We start from the raw sequence: 21093 nt of genomic DNA on the forward strand, positions 1-21093 counted from the left end.
TTTGGTGCATCAAGAAAAATGATGTACAAGCAACAAGCTACAGACCACAAGCAAAGACATGTGGAGAAAATGAATACTTACTGTGGATGTAGTTTGTAGAGAGTCCCATCCACACCAACCGTTATCTCCAGGTGCTCTAATCCTCTGTTCTCCCTAATTTTATCTACCATTGCAGCCATTCCGGCACCGCATAACTGAGCTGCTCGCCTCGACACCGCTCCGCACACTGTCTTCACAATGATACTGTCATCGCAGGTGCTGTTGAGCCCCAGCTGTTGGAGGATGGCTCGCACCTGCAGCAAGGCTAACCTGTCACTGCAGATGCAGAAGAGCACAGTGTTAAATTAAAGATTTCCCTCAGTCAAGCCACTGCCACAAATCCACTGTATTGATGGTTGCATCCATGCATCCACACCAGGCAGAAGCCTTTCCTACCAGCACAAGAGACCTCAGGGAATGCAAATTCATTCACACCAGCACCATCCTGCAGTGTAGGAGAGGGGTACAAAGCAGCAAAGGAGGTTCCAAGTCCAGCTCTGCAATGCCCCCCTTTCTCTTTTCTTACTAAAGGGCATTTCAGGAAGACACTTTTCATGCCCACCTCAGGGTTTTCCCCCCCTTAAAGACTGAACAGGCTTTGAGATTACTTTGAAATACAGTGTCCAATCAAGACACAAAAATATGCAGTAAAGAAATCCTCACTCAGTACAACAGCTATAGCTACGCACACACACACAAGGGGCACAGGAGAATGGCTTGATTTCCAAGCATGCAAATAAAATAATACAGTAAGGGAACCCTTGAAAGCCCTTCCCATGATTTAGCAGTAAGCATCACTAGAAATTCCTATGATGTTGTGAAGAGTCCTCCTACATATGTGCAGCCTCTTACTGAAACCAAAATTTTCTCTGGAGAACCAAGCAATATTCTCCTGCTGTCCCTCCCCTCTAGCACTGTCACCTCATAACACATGACCACATGATATTAATTCACCCTAAACCAGCCTCCTGTGCAGTGTTCTTACCTCTCAATCTGAGAAAGGAACTTGGTTTCAAAGATGTGTCTGGTCTTCAGTGTCTCTGAAATCTGGCCTCTGAACAGGAATCCCCGTTTAGTGAAGTCAATCAAAATATTGCGGACTATTTCCCCCAGGTACATCCCACTGATCATTTTCTCATACCTGTAATGAAAGACAGCAGCACAGCTCAGAGGGACACTGCTCACATTTGCAAAGGCAGCAGCACTGCAGCTGTATTATCAACCAGGCGTTCTGTCCATGCACACGCCTGTGTACAGGCTGTATTTCATGTCCCAACAAAAAAGGGCCATTTACTAGAAAAATTGGGAAAGAAAAAGTATGAAGAGTCAGTGGGAAGCCTTGTGAGCCCATGTACAAACACTTCATCTGTTCCTCACTACCATGTTCCCCCAGCCAGGCTGTTCTTAATGACGGCTGGTATTTCTACCAGATGGAAGAAATGAAAAACTGCCACCAGAGAGCAGAACCATGCTCAGATGAAAGCCAAATTTGCCATGCGTCCTCCAGTGACAGCTCTGAGTAGACCCCAGGGAAAACATATCTCCACTGCACATTTAGGAGCCCTCTTGAAGCACGGCTGAGACCTTCAACAAAAAAAAGCTCAGTGGCTCTGTGCAGCAAAATTACAGGAAAATCGCAACGTAGTCGCTGCAAGTGCAGCATTTTTATGGGAATCCTGTGCTGCAAAACCCTGTGAAAGGTAAAAGATGTGAAAAGGTATGTCCAGCATGTTCACAGAATCACTGCCTTTTAAACTAGCAAGCTGGGTGTCCAGGGTTCGTTTAAGCTTTTAGGTTATTTCCAAAACCCGTTTCTAGTATGGAACCAGTCGTCCAAAAACCACAGGAAGGAACCAAGCTGTCTTGAACCCCTCTTGCCCCCTGACTTTGCACACAGGACCCGGATTTCCCATGCAGGCCTGCCCCCAGCATAGAGAGGGAGAACATTTTCCATCTGCAGATCTCTTTCAAGCACATAACAAGGAGTGGCCCATGAGTGATGCCTGGCAAAGGTACATGGCAGCCCTGTGCTGAGGAGAGCAGGAGTCTGCTTTGCACTCCTTCCCCTCCAGCATCATTCTGGTTGGAAGGGAACATCTGGGGGTCTGTTAGTTGTGCCATTACCAATGAGCAGTGAACACTTCCACTTCTTGAGAAGTGCATTCATTAAAGCATCCTTTATTTCACCTCCTGAAGCTCTAAAGCAGGGTTTCTGCCCTGAATTGAGTGGAGCTCAGCATGCCATCCCACTGGAAGCAGGCCACGCAATGCACTTAATACTATGAGCTCTCTCAGGCTTGTACCCAGCAAGTGTCCTCTCTGTTGAGCGCCTAACTCTCTCTGGAATAAATTAATCCCCCTGGAAGTCTCTGCTATTGCCTTTGGCTTCTTACTCCATGCCAACTCTGCTGCTGCATCAGGCTTGCTCAGCATCAGCTTGAGCCCTAACTTCTAAAGAGCTTCCCAAGGGACCTGCCAAGTTGTCTGCATCCCCCAGGTTTTCAGGCAGATTTACTCTGAAAGCTCCTGGCATCAAAGCATTGCTGCAGAGAAATTATGAAGAATTGTAGTCTGGGCACGCAGCAGTCACAACCCAGTTTTATCAGTGCTGGGTACACCTCCCTGTCAGCCTTTTCTTGAAGGGGACAGGGAAGAACTTGCCCAAACAAAAGCTAGACCTCCAAAAAGCAAACTCCAGGGCCAATAATTAAGGCAGGTCCTCTAACATGACGTCCAGAAAACTGCTTGAAATAAGAGCTGGCTACAACTGCTAGAAAGCTCCTGAATGTTTTACAGTGAGCAGCTCCAAGCTCCAACCATGCTGGCTGGTCTAAGCTGAAGACTTCTAGAGGCAGAGCCCCCTACAAAGAGTGCACCTAAAAGAGATTAAACTGAGACCAAGAACAAAAGAATGACAAGCCATCTTAACTCCCTCAGTACAACACAGGATGTGAAAAAGGGTCTCTTAGTAATTTCAAGGCTCTTGAAGTTCTCACCAAAAACCCTGCTGAAGTCCCCCAGCAGCAAATAAGCTTCGTAAAAGCACAGAAGAGGGAGATCCCACAGGACCGCAGGGCTGCAGTAATGTTCCACTCTTAACCTCTGCCTGCTCTGACTAGGAGAAATCAAATTCTCTCTTAAAAGCATTTCAGGCAGCCTGGCTTATACTTAACACACCATTTATCCTGCAGTACCTTTGCTTTCCAGCATTTAGTGAATAGTCATCAACTGCTTTGTCATATATTGTCCTGATATCATCCAGGCATCCATTATCCCCGAATGCTCCCCACTCTGTGTTCACGCACATCCGTCCTTGCTCACCATCCACCATCTCTATGTTTCTCATCTCTTCCATGTAACAGGCATTGCTGCCAGTTCCTGCAAGAAGGAAATACTGAAATTACTCTTTACAACAAAACAAGCTAGAACAAGCACGACAGCCCTGACAACCCTTCTGGGGGATGTTGAATGTGCTTTTTCTGACCAAAGAAGTCAAATTATCATTTGAAATGTCACCAAAAAATCACACTCTTCAAAAATCCTAAATTGAAGGAGAATATTATGGCTATGGTGCATGGTTTAAGATGGCTCACAGAGGAGCCCTACCCAGGCCAGCTGGGCTGAGGGTCCCATGCTACACGGAGGAGCAGGGAAGTGCCAAGGAACAGGAAGTGCCATTTTTTGGCACACGAACCTTCATGCACTATTGAACCCAAAACCGTAGCCAGCAGCCAGACAGATTTTGAAGTTAGAACCCACCTTCCACAAAGGCCAAGGCTCCACAAAATTCAGGGGAAAATTTGCCAAACTGAAAATCTCAGCAAGTTCAGAGGCACAAGGCAAAGGAAAACCCCAGGGGTTTTTACCAGCTAACTGCAGGGTAATTTCAGATTTTGCGTGGGGTTGTTTTTTTGTTGGTTTTTTTTTTTTTTTTTTTAATCAAATTGCTTAAATAGCTCTCCAGCAGGAAGGTTACTTCCATGTTGAAACGATGCCATATCAGATTCTGCTTAAAGGAGATCCTAAGGAGTGTGGCAATTACAAAGTGCTCTATGTACCCAGAGGCCTTAGGGAGCAAAGACTTACTAACAAAGAGAGGCAGTTTTTACTGCTACCTGGAATAAAAGTTTTCTTGAAGTTGCCTACCAAACTCTTTTGTAACCCTGCATCACACATTCTGCACCAATTATAAAAGCAAGTCTGTTTTCCTGTGCAGTTTTTCTAGGATACTATATCAATAAAGTCTGAGTAACTAGATCCTCCCACAGTACTCCCCTGCTGCAGGAATGCTGAGCCACAGCACAGGGTCTGGCAGGGAGGAGAGGAAGTCTGGGGCTTGCAGATCAAGACCCAGGTTTGCAGGACCAAACCCAGCTGTAGACCATCAGCACTGGCCAGCCTCCCAACTCCAAATCTCACTGTCCAGAATGAGGTAAGGGCTGCCTGAATATGTGAATACCTATGCAATGCAGACTGTTTGACTGAGAAGCTTCTAGATGATCTCCTGTTGCCAGCAGATGAAAAGCAGAGACCTGGACTCATCAGTGGCAGCTTGCAAAGTACTCAGCAGTGAAGACTAAGGCATTGGCTCTCCTGGGCAGGAGAGGCAGCACTGGGCAGAGACAGGGCACCAGCATGATGTGAACTCACCCTTGCAAGAATATTTTTCCCTGACAAGCAACAGCAGGAAAAGTTCACACACCTCCCTGTGTGCTGTCCTCACACACTGAGGACAGCAGGACAACTGCAGGCTCATGCAGCTCCTCAGCAAGCACCATCAGTCTAGCCAAGGCAACTCAAGCAGGGCGGAGGGAGCTGTTGGAGCCCTGGGGATTTCACTCTCATTATCCCAGATGTACCCAGGCCACCTCCAGTGCCCTGCATTGCACACAGGTACACTGGCTGAAGAGCATATCTGGCAAGGCTGCAGCAGACAGTCCTCAGAGAACGTTCTCAGCTCCCCAAGGACACACTGTCCTTCCTGCAGGGAACTCTGTCACTGAAAACAGGCTGCTGACAGAGCTGCGCAGACACGACTTCCTACCCACACTGCACTGTGCTGATTCATCCTGGACATTTTCCAACTGTCTGGAGGAGAAATTGGTGGCATTTTGTTTTTCTCCAAAGCCACCTCACAACTGAAAGCATTCTTAAAGCTTGCAGGTGCTTCATCCCCTTCTCTCCCACTGAAAACCACTTCCCTGGAGAGCTTTGGGAATACGCACAGCACCATGCCTCAGGCACCCCAAGCGTGACATTTGCAAAGGCATTGGCAGCCACCACTGGAATTATTTCAGTTGTCTCACTGCTGGGAAAGGGGCTGTCAGTTGCTGCACTTTGTCTATCAGAGCTTTCCATCACATGCCATTCAGGTACTGTGGCTGTGCTTTACAAGTTTATTCTGAGAGACCACATGCCCAAGGGAAGCTGTGTGGTACCTGAGCACCCCGGCAGGAAAACTCTTGACAGGCTAAACTAACCCAAGGAGCTGGTGAGGCTGAGTCCACATTTGCTCACTTAGCAAGCAGCAAAGTGATTTCCCTAGATAAAACAGGCAGGATCTGTTCAGCACTATAGCCTATGCTTGTATCTCAGCTGATCATGGACACACCTAAGCTGGCTGTTGAATTTCATTCCTAACTCCTTGCAGCTTACTTCTGAAGGGGTAGCTGTTAATCTCAAAATCTTCCACTTCTGGACACCCCAGATATATTTTCAGTTAACCTCAGGGATGTGTCCATAAGAATAGAGACAGACAAGTTGACATGCTGTTTAATAAGAAAGTGCCAAATAAAAAGCAGCTCTAACACATACCCACAATAAGTCCAATTTCACAGTTTGGGTCTTCATAAGCACAAGTCATCATTGTGCCCACTGTATCATTCACCACAGCCACCACATCCAAGTCAAACTCCTTTGGAAGACAGAAATACAACAGTGAGATCTTTAGAGCAACTCCTCACACCAAAGGGGACACAAAAGGAGCACACCAAAGGGGGAGCCATGAAAACACACTGGAAACAACTGCAAATACCAAAATGATTTTACACATGCAAAAACAGGAACTTAATCTTCCAGCAGGTACTAAGGCTCCTCGCATACTCTGCATGACATAGACGATGTCTTCAGAAGAAAGTATATTCCTGTATATATGTTCTCTTTAGTTCAGGTAAATTTAAGTACAGATCTTGGGTATAGACACATGATAGAGGGCTACTGCCATTCTGTATTACAGCGGTGCAATAGCAAATCCAGTAGTAAAGGTTTTAAAATCTCTTTTTCGCTTCCTGTTAGAAATTCTGCAAAATTAATGATCTCAGACTACTTTTCTTCCCTTCCTAGAAAGTTTCAGCTAAGCTGCTTGAGGATTTTTAAAGATCAAGAGCTGGGGGGGGAGGGAACGGGAACTGTCATTTAGGGTGCACTGACATGCATTCCTACAGTCACTCTATTGAAAACTCCTTTCTCCATGCTCTGATGCAGTGAAAATTGCCATAGGGTTTGAAAGAAGCCTTGAAAGTTCTGCCAAATTTGGAAGGTTAGAATGATGGGGAAAAAAGCCAAACCCCAAGCAATAAAACCAAATCCCCAGTGTAGCTCATTTTGAGAAGCAATTTCAGTTTGGTGGCTGAACTCTCCCATTCCCACTGTGCACTCTCTAGACTGTCCTACGTCAGTCAGGCTACATGTCAGCACCACAGCCAGCACAGCCACATGGCATTGGCAGCGCTGTACCTGGACCTGCTGCAAGGCAAACACCTTCTGTCATGGACAGGAGGCACAGCCCATGTCCTCAAGGCACACAAACCCTATGAGAGGAAGCCAGCCTGACCCATGAGATCTGTCAATTATGGAGACAAGGAAGAAGTAGGAGGTGAAAAAGAAAACAAAAACAGATGAAAACATTACCTCTCTCCTTTTAATTCCTTCTCTAAGCAAATACACCACATCCTCTCCCTCACAATCTGTAGCTTTGAAACCTTTTGTCCAGTTGAGAAGGATACCCTAAAAAAGAAAGAAAATAAGTTATCAAATTTCCTGGTGCATTACAAATTGCCCCCAGAACCCTACAGTCCTCTAAGGGATGGTCACTGAGCATTTCTATCTGATAACTTCCCTGCATTTGCTCACCTCACCAGACCATAAAAGCACAAAATCACAATGCCTCACACAGGTGACCAGAGGATATCACACAGTTCTGACCCCACAGCCCAGGCAATGGCCATGAATATTTGTGGCCAGTTGGTACATGGACTCACAGGGACCCTCAGCTCATAGAAGATTCTCCAGCATTCACCAACATGGGTGCTATGTTTTGTTGAACAACTTTTCTCTCTCCATCACATTCCAAAGTCTCCCTGGCTTGACCCAGCCTCCTGTCATCAGCAGGGTGGCAGTATTTTAGAGCTGGAAATCTGAATGCTGCTCTGAACATCACTGCCTATTTCCCCCTTCCTTATATATGAATAGTCATCTTATTTTCACTAAGACTAGAATGTTACTCTGTACACTTGACATTTCAAATGCTTTAGTATTAGGTTATACAGTAAAGCCTCTGTGAAAAGGAATATCTCTTACTGTATGTGAAATGTGCATCTAAAATTACTAATCATGCTTGAACTCCAAATTTCCAAAGCAATGCAACAAACTAAAAAAGTGTGTCAAAAGATATGTCTTTTCCTAAAAAAAAGCACTAAGTACACAGGAAACTATTTACAGCTGCACAGGTGGAGTTGGTGGAACTAAGTGGCAGTGAAGAAGTTAAACACGAAAGTGAAAAGAATGTCCCACATGACAGGGACATGCTGTAGGCTACACTGTCGCCCTCAGGGTGACATAGCCAAGCAAGCCCTGGTCCATCTGGTCCATACAGCGAGACAAGATCAGCTGGGAACAGGCACTGGCAGCAGGGATGGACTTTTGCTTACAGCTTGCAAAACCAGGGAAGTATCACAGTCCAGCAAGTTTATATGATTGGAAAAAAACATGATACCATGAAAAATTTAAATGCTCTTATTCATCACAGCATGGGGCTGAGGAGCATTTGCTTTGTTACCTTGAAAGGAACTATTTATAGGAGCAGTTGTACTGGTCAGGGTCAGATCATGAACCCTCCCCTCATACAATCTCCCTGTTAAGTGTCACACAGATAATGTGAAGGCAGACAAATCAGGCCTAGTGTTAAGCACAAAAACAGATTCAAAAGATACTAAGAAGGAACTTACAGCATCCAGACTGGTCTGCTTGCAAGGGAAGGAAAACGTGAAGCCTAGAGGAAGTCGTGCACCTTTTATCCCCATATAATCCAGGAAGTCAGAAATGCAGGTAACAATGTGATCAAACAGCTTTAAAGAGAAAAGTCATACATTTGAAGTTGTACACGTTACATGCTCTTAACAAATTTGAAAAGCAGCAGTGCTGCTAAAGAGACACACAAATACTCACCTCTTCTCCTGTTCCCTGCATCACCTCTATAGGAATGGCATAGATTTTGTTGTGCATCTCAACTGTTCTTCTTTTACCACTGCGGATTTTCACCAGCAAAACTCTAAAGTTTGTCCCTCCAAGGTCAAGTGCCAGAAAGTCTCCATTCTCTGTAAAAAACATGTGTGCATATTTAAAGAACCATAAGCAAAACCTAAAAACATGCTTTCCTTAGAAGGCACTTTGACAGAAAATCTCTTAGAAACTCAGTTGGGAAGATCTTCATCAAAGGAGTATTTAGATGCTGCTCTGATTATTCCAGCCGTTTTTGTGTGTGTGTGTGGTTTTTGGCTTCATTTTGTATTAAAACAAAAGGAAAAGGGACCAACACAACTGTTCCCTGAGGAAAAGCAGAAATTTTGCCAGCCACCCTGAAATACAAAGAACTGCCCAGGTGTGCAAACAGGGTTTGGGTTATGAGTTCTGCTACGGTTTTCTCTCCCCAGGACATGGCTATCTTGGACCCTGGGGAAGGACATGGGGCCAGGCTGCCAGCAACCAGCATAAGGGCAACACAGGCTGCCCTGCCCATGACTGAGATTTCCTCCCTTGCATAGCTCAAAAGGCTCCTCTCTCATTGTACCAGATCTGTTCACCCTCCACCAAACCCAAACCCCTTCACTGAGAGCCCAGACTGGTCACCTCGCGGATGAGTCAGTGCCCTCACTCCAGCAAGTGCACGCCTTTACCTGTCCCATCCGGCGTGCTGCGGACAAATGTGGGCAGCATTTTCACTTTGGCAGTCTCATGAGTCTTCTTCTTCAGCCCTGCTTCCATCTCTGCCCTCATCCTCTTCTTCACCTGCAGCAGCTGCTCATGGGTGAGCTTGAACTCAGCCAGTGTCTCATCGATGAGCCGGTGCTGTTCTGACAGCCGGTATGCCACCGCTGTCACCATTGCTGCTCCCTTCCCGCTGCCGCTCTCCGAGAGCAGGAACCGCACCTCCGAGTCCGGCACCAAACGCCGGGTGGTTTTGTGCAAGCGCCGGGCGTACCTGTGGGGAGGGGAGGCTGCAAGCCTCTGTCTGTGTTGCCTCCCCAGCGGTCCCCATAATTTCTGCTGCCAATGCAGACCAACCGCAAAGGGAGCAAGGAGCCTCACCATGCCCAAACTAGCTACAAACTCTCCAGTAGAAAAACTGCCAGGTCTTCCCCATGACCTCTTTCCTCATGAGTTTCTAAGAATAAACCAGCAAAAAGCAAGGGGGAACATCAGAGTCTCATCCCCTGAACCTGACCCCTGGCCCAGTGCTGCTCCAATCCCCTCTCCTGGGGTTATCAAACTGTCTAAACCTACTGGTTTAGATGGTGTGGGGAAACAGATCAGGAATAAAAATCGCCATGTATGTTATCTTAACACACCCCTGACCTACCCTCTGGAAAAGCTAGCCAATATAGCACTATTGGAAATATTTTTGTTTGCCAAAATTTTATATTTTTCTTTAAGGAATTTCTTTTGCCCCAACAAAAAGATGAGAAACTAAAAGTAAATGTTAAACGTATTTCTCCTTTCAAAAGTTTCCTCATAAATGACACTCAGTCCACCTAGCCAGCTCCAATACCAAGGTATGTCCTGTATGCTCTGCACCCACAGCTAAATCCTCCAGTGAAGACTGGAAACTGACTTGTTCTCACCAGTTCTTATTTACTAAATAGAAACCATTTACTATGTGTGCATAAACTACACCTTCACACTGCATATGTCTTCCATTTCTTTATTCTGAACTTGGAAATCCTTATGTAGGTGCAGCAGCTCCCAAACATCTGCAGCATTAGGGCTTGGGCACTGGGGTTCTGACACTAACACACTTAAACCCTATTATGAGCACCAGGTACACCCACAGCGGAAGAGCTCAACTTCCTTTCTGATTTCTACATCAATCCAAACAGCTGTTTGATTAAAAATGTAACATTCAAAATGGGGAAAACCAAGTCAAAAACAGTTTTAAAATGCCATGGAAATGTAAGCACCATGGTTTTTTCCCTTGGAAACCCCAAGTATCTTCAGGGAAGACTGAAAATAAAACAGGGTTCGGCACAGTCATTTTCTAAACAACTGAGTTTAAATTGAAAACAGAGGCCAAGGTGCATTAATGCAGGTCTCCTTAAAGCACAAAGTAATACTTTGTACAAAGAAAAGTCTCCTTCTAAGAGGTCTTTTGAGATCCCTTAAGATATGTACTCAAACCACCATAGTTCTCACTAATCCTACGGTATCCAGTTACTCAGTTTTGGTCCTTTGTTTTTCCTGGTTTTGTTGGTTTTTTTAAGATGTCACCCTACTTCTTCACTTAAAGACATCTCCCTTTTCCACTAAGCTCCCATGTCAGACAAAACCCCCAGACCCACATTTTGGGTTCCTCATCTCACACCCAAACCACATGCCTGGGTGACATCTTGGGGTTACATGCCCAACCCTCTGCAAGCCAGGGACTGTGGCAGGTGAAGAGTGTTAATGGCAGGAGCAGAGGGACTCACTGTGGATGCATCTTGTAGAGTGAGCCGTCAACCCCCACGGTGGTCCGGAGACGGCCAACCCCTTTGTTATCTCGCAGCTGGTTGAGGATGGCACCCAGAGTAGAGGCTACCAGGTTGGCTGAGCGGAAGGACACAATGGTGCAGACGTGCTGGACGGCAATGCAGTCCTCATGGGATGGCTCCACCCCCAGGCGGGTCAAAATTTCTTTGGCTTTGTTCAAACCTTCTTTGCTTCTACAGAGAGGAATAAAGGATGCTTCTTAGTGGGAGAGCTATAAAATGCAGGACTGAAGCACATCTGACCATGAGTGTCCCTGCTTGGGGTTTGAGAAAGGGGTCATACAGAAAACTTCTTGGAGATCAGGACTCCTTGAGGCTTGAAATAAAATGCTCTAAATATGCATTCATTCACAAACAGAAACAGCTTTCCATTAAAGCCTGGTGCAAACATGCCACCTACAAACCATGTAATTCCAGGCACTATAGCAGCCACCTATGGGCAGGATTACTCCCATATGTACCCAAGAGCCTGCCCTCCTTCAAATTCATTTCCCGTGAGGAAGACATATATTATGCTGCTGGCAACCCGTCCAATTCTAATCATGTGCATGTCTCTTTCCAACACAGAGTACGTTTCTGTTGTGCCACATGATCAGAACAAATCTTCTACCAAGCAAGCTTCTTGTACTCCAAAAGTGAATGCACAAAGCACAGGACCAGGACCAGCTGTATCCTGAAAGATAGGGCATCCCCTACAAGCAGAGCATGTGTGGCAGCTCAGGCTACAGTTGGTCTGACAGCGCCAGACCCAAAGCAGGGCAGCAACCACATGACAGCTCCTTCGGTGCACTCACAAGAAAACTAGCAGCTTCTAAGCACTTTTACAGACCTGGAGGAATTACATCCATCTTGATCACACTGATGCTTTAAACTTCAGCTTCTCTCTGGAGCCAGAAGCACCAGCTCCACAAAAGCATACACCTAAATCCCACACTCACTTGCTCATATGTCTCAATAAACTAAAAGCATGAAAAACAAAACCCTAAGTCATTTCATCCTAATGGGCCTCTTTTCAGGCTTTTATGACCTCCCTGAATTTCTGTCTCTGGAACTGTGTTTTCCCTCATCAGCACCCAGCCTGAGAGCAAAGTTTCTGGCAAAACTGACCCATGTCCACCTAGGTCATTTCCCAGACAAAACCACAGGGAGTATATCTTGTCATTACTAACTGCACTCCATATATCTTTCTAAGGACTGTTGCACCTTGCCAGCATCAGCAAGAAATTTGAAGCTTCACAGGGATGTGCCCCCTACTTAGAACCAAAGTGCTCTTCAGGAAGTGAAGTGGGATTTCAGAGCTAATTTTGCCCTTAACTGAATTTCTCAATACCTGCATTTTTCTCATTGCTGTTCAACTTTATATAGGTCCGTTACACAGACCTCTGTGCTTAAGATGAATGAACACACACACTTAACAGAAATCTGTGCGGAAAAGACCATCTGCAAGGACAGGGGTGAAACAGGGCAGGGGGCAGACACTGCAGAAGTTACTGGCTATTCCCTTCGGACTGCATTTATAATCAATAGCACCTTTATATGTGTGCACCAAAATCAGCAGCACTTCAAAAAGAAAAACCAGCACAATGACTACAGTAGGAACCATCCCAGTGATGCAGATTTAAAAAATGGAGGGGGGAGACGCCGTAAGTACTCACCAAAGGGGTGATGACACCATAAGAAACCAACTGGCGCATAGCTCAGAGGTCGCCGTGTAGCACCCGGCACTGCCTATGAGACTGAATGCTCTGCCTTGTCACACTTGTTTTCTTTCTGCCCAGCAATTGCGTGGATACGGCAAGGAGCAGCACAAGTATTTGCTCAGAGGCACTAAGCCAATTCACCCCTGTGTTTAGCTGCAGGGTACAAACTTCTGAGTTTTTGTGAGCGGGTGAGAGGTAGCACAGAGCACACCCTGTAGCTGCACAGACTGATTGGCTTTCACAGTTCCTCCCAACACAGAAAAAGGGAGAAAAGGGCTTGTATCTTAGGGAGGAGGGCACAGACTGTCTGCTGGGGGTCCCCAAATGCCAGCTCTGCACCTGTGCTGAAGGATGGCAGCCACCCCAGTGCAGCACATCTCCTCACAAAGTAAAAAAGAGATAGTGGAAAATTAACATTCAGAGTCACTATGAAACCCAGGGAGTCAAAAGGGTTAGGTACTTACTTTTCTATGGCAGAAACGTGCTTTGTCTCAAACTTCCCTTTGGTGAGAAGCTCAGGGGTGATTCTCCCTTCAAAGAGCAGCCCCTCCTTGGCCATCTTCACCAGGATGAGCCTTACCAGCTCCCCCATGTAGAGCCCACTTACCATCTTCTCAAACCTGTGGGAGAGGATAGCAGCAGTCACCCACCCATCCCTGGGCAACACTGGGAGGCAGAGCCCAGCTGCGCCACCACACTGCCCAGCCCAGACTGCTGTTTGCTTCACCACAGAAGCTGAACTTTCTTGAACTGCTGAATTCATAACGCAAGCGGAAGAGGGACCATGGAGTGGAAAACAAAAGAAACTAAGCTCACAAATTACTGTCTCACTCACAGCTGCTTCCCAGGATTAAGGGATCCACGGTCAATCTCTCGATCAAACTCAGTCCTGATGTCTTCTAGCGAGCCATCGTCTCCAAATGCCCCCCATTCTGTGTTAATGCACATTCTGCCTTCATCCCCCTCCACTAGGTCAATGTGCCTCATCTCCTCCATGTAACACGCGTTGGTCCCAGTGCCTTTAGGGAAAGGACATCAGAAAGTGACAAACAAACAGGCCACGCAAAGAGAGAAAAGCCACATGCATGCTGCAGAAGCAATGTGCGTTACCAATGATTAAGCCAACTTCGCAACGCTGGTCATCAAAACCACAGGTCATCATAGTCCCAACAGTGTCATTCACAACAGCCATGATATCTGCATCGTAGTCCTGAGGGAGGAACAAAATGTTACTTGGACCAAATGGCTTCTCTGAAAAACAGTGCTTGGTTTATCACTGGTTTGCTTGTATCAGCTAATTTCACAAGGAACAGAAGACAGTCTGTCTGAATACCTCAGCTCATCTTTTTAAATATCATCTGCTCCATCTGCCAGTTTCCTGTCCCACATACCCAAGAAGACAATGACAGCAGACTAATTCACCAAGCAAACAATAAAAGAGCACCAGCTAATTTTAGAGAGCAAAGACCTCATATAGGCACCCTCAGGCAGAAAAGAAATCAGGTATACATGAGGGAGGGAGAAACTCTGCAGTTAAACATCATGGAGCAATATGATGCAGTTGCTTGAGGAGTCAATCTAGAAAATATTCTCAAGTTATGTATTTCTTATAGAATTCACTTAAACATTTTGGGGTTTTATTTCCAGTGAAGATTTTGACACAAAATTACAAGCAAATAATGTAATTAAATAAATTATCCAAATGACATTCACTCATTCCTTTCCAGCTTCTTCAGTGCGTTATTCTTCCTGATACCAAGTCTGATGATAGTAACTGACTATAGTAACATTGTCCAGTGACAGTAAAACTCACGTTTGCTTAAGAGTCCACAACCGCCCAAATAGAGCAAATACTTCCTATTGTCTAATGAATTTGGATGCTGAATAATCAACTTATCACCTGGCTGCAAGCATTATGCAAACCCAGATTAATTCCATCTCACACTCAGTGCCTTTTTGTTTAAATCAGCAACCGGGTCACCTTCACCCTCTATAAAATCAGCAGCAAGAAACTGCAGGGAGCAATGCAGCTCACTGAGCCTGAAATTCCCCTTTCCTTCCACTCTGCTCCTCTGCTGCCCCCAACCAAGCAGTTGCACAACACAACTGAACGCAGACCATGAGAAGCAGTTTCTCAGGAATGGGACGTGCCGGTATCACTGAAAAGCTGTGGCACTGACACACAGCATTTTCTCTGTTTTTGGAGAGTGATAAAACTGTGGAAGGTTGCCAGCGACAAACCACAACATACCACCTCAGTTTTGTGATATGAGGAAAATCACAGCTTCCACATAGTAACTCTGACATCACTTCATTCTCCCAACAAACAGCAAAACCACGTATCTTCATGCGAGAAAGCAGAGCTACTGCATCACTCAGATCACACACTCAAATCACTGATGTGAAGGACACAGAAACTTCAGTTTGCTGTGATAAAGAGCTAAAAAGCATAAAGTACAATTTACCCCACGTTTCTTGATGGCTCTGTTAAGCAGCCTCACAACATCTGCTCCCTCCACTCCACTTGCTTTGAAGCGCTTTGTCCAGGTTATCAGAATACCCTGATAAAACAAAAGAGCAATATTCAACAGGATACCACCATAAGACACAAATTGATTTTTTTCCTTAAAAACAAGATTTCATACTTCAAATACACCTTCAGGTCTCGTCTCTTATAAGACCTAGCAACTCAACTTGCGACACTTGGTGGTCTTTGATTCTCTTTAGAGTAAACTCAAAGTTAGGAAACTGTTTTCCTCTCCCTTGCTAGAAAATGGTTTGTTTGCATTTTGTATTTTCAGCCCACTCTTATCCTTGTTGTCCCTTGACAGTTTTTCTTGGAAAACCATGTAATCCTTTCAGGCCATGGAAATCGACTGCTTTCAAAAAAGCTGACTGCATGGGACTAACTGAAAGATGTGATGTTTGTATGTCCAGGACTCGGCTGCAGCAAAGATCAGACTGCTGCAAATTTGCTGCCTGAAGCTCCAGCTGTCCAGGCTTGTTTCACTGTGATATCATGTTTACAGGTTAGGGCAAATGGAAATACTGGAAAGGCAGCAATGCATGACCCCAGCTTACAGCATGGATCAAAAAGGGAATCCTGGCATTGAATTCCTTGTCTGCAAACTATCATACAGAGTCTGCATGTGCCCCAAGGTAATGACTGCACCTGAATTTTTTCTTTTTAGATAATGCCTGGCTGATTCAGAGCATCTGGTATATGAGTAAATAATAATAAAAGGAAATTAAAAAGCATTGACAGTAGTTAACAGGAAAGACAACTCAAATCAGCTCAGCTATTCACACCCATCACAAAATTCACATCTATTACAAGAGGTGTCCAAGAAAAGCTGAAGCCCATAGGCACAAGAAGCCATTGCCCAGGTGCACGTTCGCACATATCTCAGCTTAAAAATCAATCACATGTCTTGCGCACATTCCCCTTCCCAACAGGGGACAGAAGGGTCAGGGCAGCTCTTTCCAGGCCAGGAGGTATTTGTCCTACCACTAAACCACAAACTCAGATCGTGCAAGTTTTGCCACTGTGCTACCCTCATTAGCATTATTTAGAAACCCAGCCCCATGATGCTGCACAGGCAAACTGTGGGCAAAGCCCAGTCTGCGGGCACAGCTTTAATGACCAAAAGGGCCCCTTGCTCCACGTAAGTTTTATCATTCAGGAAACTGGTCAAACCACAATGGCAAAAAGCAGCTCCTTTTAGCATGACCAGCTGCTCTGCTAGAAGGATGTTCTGCTTCACCAGCAAGACTTTGGCAGCAGGAAGGAGCCCTTGGAGTGCAGCAGGGTTGAACAAGACACAACCATGCAGTGCTATCTTGTCACCCTTGGAGAAAACAGGAACCACCCTGCCTCCTCCTGCTCAACAAGCACAAGAAAACAGCACCCGGCCAAGCACAGCCTCACAGAAGCAGCAATTCAGGAAAAGATCTGGCCTACAGGGTCCAGAAAAATGCCTTTTCAATGTCAAAAATACCATAAAAACTCTCAGAATGAGTTTTCTTTTTTGTTTGACTCTTTTTTCTTTTTTTTTTAAATTGACACTTACTATCTTACTCTTACTATCTTCCTCCACTCTGCTATGGCTCGTCTCCAAGTCTCTACAGGTATCCCCAAGCCATCCCACATGCTACCTACCTGCCCCTGCCGCAGACAAGCATGATTTCATCCCGGCTGGCTTGAGCAAACCAGCCCGCAAACAGGCAACTTTCATCACACAGCTAAACAAATTTTCTCAAGGGCAACTCAACTTCACAACCGCATCCCCAGCATGACTCTGCTGCGGTCAATAGCCTGAGCCCTACCATCCACCATGGACAGATTGGAGAGCTGCACCAAAATCAACTCATCTTTCCTGAACTGATGCATAAAATGGCAGTGCTCTGTTCTTAACTAAGTTCAGACCCTGACTTAGTAAGCACCCTTGGTTTCAGCTCAGCATAGCTCAAGAAATGAGAAATGTAATAAAAATCATGCCTCACCTGGCTCTCCTCAGCACGAACATCTGGGGAGCTGTTGCACCAGGCTAACCTAGAGACCTGCAAGCTAGAAAAGCAGGTCGTGTTTTAACAGTATAACCTCTTCACTTTTTGTGTGGATTTAACTTTCCTCCATTAATTTGCTACACCGTTGCCATAGCAATGCTGTACCAGGAGGCTGCTGAATCATTTGTGGTACAATGAGTAAAGAAGGAAAATACCGTAGCATCCTTGTAATGGGAATCCCATCAGTCACTGCATACAACACTAGTTATATCCAGTCTTTTTTAAAGCACATTGCTTCCAGGTGGCCTGCCCAGTGCACTTGTGAAGCTCAGCAAACTCTCAGCAAACACTGCTGTGCTGAGCCCTTCCCAGTCACACCTGATGGAGGGGTGAAAAAAGGCTGCACAGGAGGCAGGAAAAAGCTGTTGTGGTGTTTACATGGCAAACCATAATACTGAGGAGCTCACACAGAGACCATACAAAACATCAGATGCCTCTTTATCATCTGTTAACCAGCTCTTTCAGACAGAAATGTAAACACAAACATGAAGTCTGACAGTGAAATATAACACTAATTTATTCTGAAAATGAGACCTGTCTGGGATACTGCTTTCATAGCAGTCTTTTAATAACACAGTAGCTCTTCTGCATATTAATAAAATTGTGAAATCTTCTTACCTCATCTAGCTTGGATTGTCGACAGGGGAAAGAAAACGTAAACCCAACGGGTAATTTCTTGTCTTTGATTTGTTGTTTCTCCATGAAGTCACCCAGGCATTCAGCAACATGATCAAAAAGCTGTAAGAAAAGTACAAAACCACCACAACTAGACATAAGGTTTCAGGGAGAATATATTTCAAACTACATACAAAAACTGCACTGGGTGAAGGGAAAGGGGAAAATAGCTGCTCCAAATTGTCAAAGATATATAAATGACTTATCTATGAAAATACTCTCAGGCAGTGTATATTAACACCTTAATAATTAATAAATTATGAAATACATTGTCCTTTTATGCACATAATTCTGCATGACGTCTTTTATACCTACATAAAAATGCTTTTCCTGAAACAAGGGGCATGTGGCTCTTGAGCCTGCCATAAACCTTCCATCTAGCATTTTATGAGAACAGAACTGTCCTTTTAACCTTTCAATAAGAGGAAGGAGCACCGCAAAAGAACATTTGGGATCCAGTCCCACAGGACGTTGAGCAGAGAAGATTGCATCTGCTTCACTCAAGCATTGCTGAGGTTGGAGAACCCAGCACTTTGCAGGAGCCACACAAAAGGACATCATCTCTCAAAGCTATTCCTAAAGCACACAACAAAGAAACAAAAAGGAAGCCCAGAGGATTTGTGTAAGTATTTTACATGTTCTGAGAAACAACCCGAAATGGGACCATTTTCTGCATTTTTTAAAATGCTAATTACAGGGGCAGCCTGCAGCAAGCTCACAGGTGCCAATTCCCACCCAGACGCACCCTGTGACAACAGCACTATGTGTCCCTGCCAGCCAGGCCAGGAGCCAGGCATGCCAGGAAGTGTGTGGACACGAAAGCAAGGGATGTCTCTCACACGGAGGTCTTTGGAAAGACGCTCAGGTAGATCGCAACACTCAAAGCTGCAATCAAGCCTTAGCAACTGAAGCAATGAAAATACACATTTGTATCTACCAGTACAAAAATGCCAGACATGCCTTGAACTGACACATACCACAAATGGATGTCAAACTACTAACAAGTCACTGCTTGCCCCAAAAGATAACTGTGCTTCTCATTTTAACTCCCTGAAAAAGAATCACCAAAACAAACAAAAACAACACAACCTTCTCTGCAGCATTGGTGGGATGAGGCCAGGGAAAACACCCAGAGGATTGGGGATAACTGGGAGGGAGTACAATAAGATATCTATGGATTATAATTAGTCTGCATAGCTTTATTAGGAACAATTTACAATCTCAGAGATATGGGAAAGCATTAGACATGCTGCAACAATTACAAAAAATGAAGAGGAATATTTTGCCATTCAAAGCAGGTCAAGAAGTGATGTGTGTAATGCTACAAGCAAAGCCATTCCTAAAATGAGGTCAGATTTGATTATGCATAAATGGAGTAGTTTCCCCTTGTCCTGGGCAAATCATGGACATTTCTCTGAGCACACACAGCAAAACAGCATGGGAAAATAATGTAAGACTATTTTCAGCTGTCCAAATGAGGGAAAGAGGTAGAGGAGGTATGAAAAGAACTATAGTTGAGTAATAAAATACAACTTCTCCAGGAGGAACACAAAAATAACAGGAGTATATGTTTTTATTATGCTTTCCATCTGAAAGTATATTGCTAAATACTCAATCCCACTAAACTTTCAGCTTCTCTCAAGACTACAAACAACAACCAAGGGCCAACCTCAAACCCTGCAGGAATTCAGGGAATGAGAAACTGAAATACTGACAGTGGATGTTACAAAAATCACTCTTACGCAGTGAGCCATGACAGCATACAGAAGAGCTGGGACGTGCTTTTGAAGTCCATCTGCACAAGATCCCTGGGCATTCCCACAGTAGTCTGGAAAGTCCATGCACCTGCTGGTGTTTGCAGTCCCAGTGCTCACCTCTGTGAGTTAGCGTGCATGCTTGCTGCAAGCAATGCACCGTCAGTCATCAGGGCTCTGGGGTGGCAGCGGGGCGCGTGAGCATAACCCATGCCACAGCCTGCACAGGCAGTTAACTATTAGCCACATTCTGCAGTAGCAGTGTGTAGTCAGTAATGCATGGTCTGGCTGGGCTACTGTTTTTAGTAAAAGCACAGAGGAAAGGCATTGCTCAAAAGGAGAAAATGTACCAAAAAAAATGAAAAAAAAGAGAGGGGCATTTATTAATTTTGCTACCACTGACGGTTGTAAGATTTTTCATAAGGAGATTCAAGGAAGCATTGTATGTGCCTGTGCCATATTAACATCCAAACCTCACAGATGTCAAACAACTCCAACAGGACACTAGAGGGAAAAAGTTCCTGTGTATTTCATTAAAGTAGGGCAGGCAGATTGATGAAAAATCCAAATTCCCATCCACCCACAGGTGTGTGGAAGGAACAATGTGAGGCCAATATTTTATCAAATGTCAGAGACAGAGCAAACACCAGAGCCAAGAGGAAAGGACCAGTCATGTTTTACACCTTTGTAGACCTGAAGCGATACAACCATGAGATGGCTGAGCAATACGATATCAAGATTCATTAACTTCCTCCGGTCACAAAGCTACCTGCTCAGGCTGGGCTCCAAGAAGTCTCCACAAGGATGCATTTGGCTGGCAGCCATCAGACTTTGGCAAGCAACTGAAGATCTGAGCTCAAGCCCCTGAAAGGGGAAGATTTAAGGAGCAAGGAAAACATACTTTTGGATCGGGAGAACAGCCACAAATCCATAACCTACCTCCAGTGGTGGCAGAACACAAAAAGCAACGGCAAAATCAAGCCTCAGGCATGCTCCCATTTGCTGAGTTGACACAACACAGGCTTCTTACAAATTTTAGACCTGCTATTGCACTGCTGAAGTCAATGACGGTTTTGCCCTTGGTTTTGACAGGGAACTGTCTCCAACTGGCAAAGGTGTCAGCCCATTCCTGACAAATGGGCAAAACCAGAAGTTTGAATGCAGTGGAGTAGAAAATATCAAAACGAACCATGCTAGTGAGGCATGAAGCCATAAATCACAATCCCTTCAGTAAGTGGATTATGTCTTAGGCTTTAAGACTACTCAGTTACTCACTGAAGTTAATGACACAGCTTGCAGAAAACATTAGTAACCTACCCAGTGTGGGCAGTTCAGTCC

At 45.1% G+C, this 21093-nt stretch overlaps 1 protein-coding gene across 1 annotated transcript in view; it reads right to left on the reverse strand.

Moving 5' to 3' along the window:
* Positions 1–21093, reverse strand: part of LOC133223341 (hexokinase-1) — a 39652-nt gene that overhangs the window by 3998 nt on the left and 14561 nt on the right. Inside the window, exons 4-17 of the mRNA XM_061373941.1 lie at positions 17945–18064; positions 15226–15321; positions 13871–13970; positions 13596–13779; positions 13225–13380; positions 11001–11234; positions 9213–9517; positions 8485–8633; positions 8265–8384; positions 6949–7044; positions 5854–5953; positions 3234–3417; positions 1025–1180; positions 82–315 (exon numbers count right to left, since the gene is read on the reverse strand). Coding sequence (XP_061229925.1) covers positions 82–315; positions 1025–1180; positions 3234–3417; positions 5854–5953; positions 6949–7044; positions 8265–8384; positions 8485–8633; positions 9213–9517; positions 11001–11234; positions 13225–13380; positions 13596–13779; positions 13871–13970; positions 15226–15321; positions 17945–18064 — 2234 coding nt within the window. The remainder of the gene's footprint in view (positions 1–81; positions 316–1024; positions 1181–3233; positions 3418–5853; positions 5954–6948; positions 7045–8264; positions 8385–8484; positions 8634–9212; positions 9518–11000; positions 11235–13224; positions 13381–13595; positions 13780–13870; positions 13971–15225; positions 15322–17944; positions 18065–21093) is intronic.

This window comes from Neopsephotus bourkii, unplaced genomic scaffold (assembly GCF_033783945.1).
Source record: "Neopsephotus bourkii isolate Nb327-2 ecotype Australia unplaced genomic scaffold, CSIRO-AGI_Nbou_v1 NB_1634, whole genome shotgun sequence".
In the NCBI taxonomy this organism is placed as follows: Eukaryota; Metazoa; Chordata; class Aves; order Psittaciformes; family Psittacidae; genus Neopsephotus; species Neopsephotus bourkii.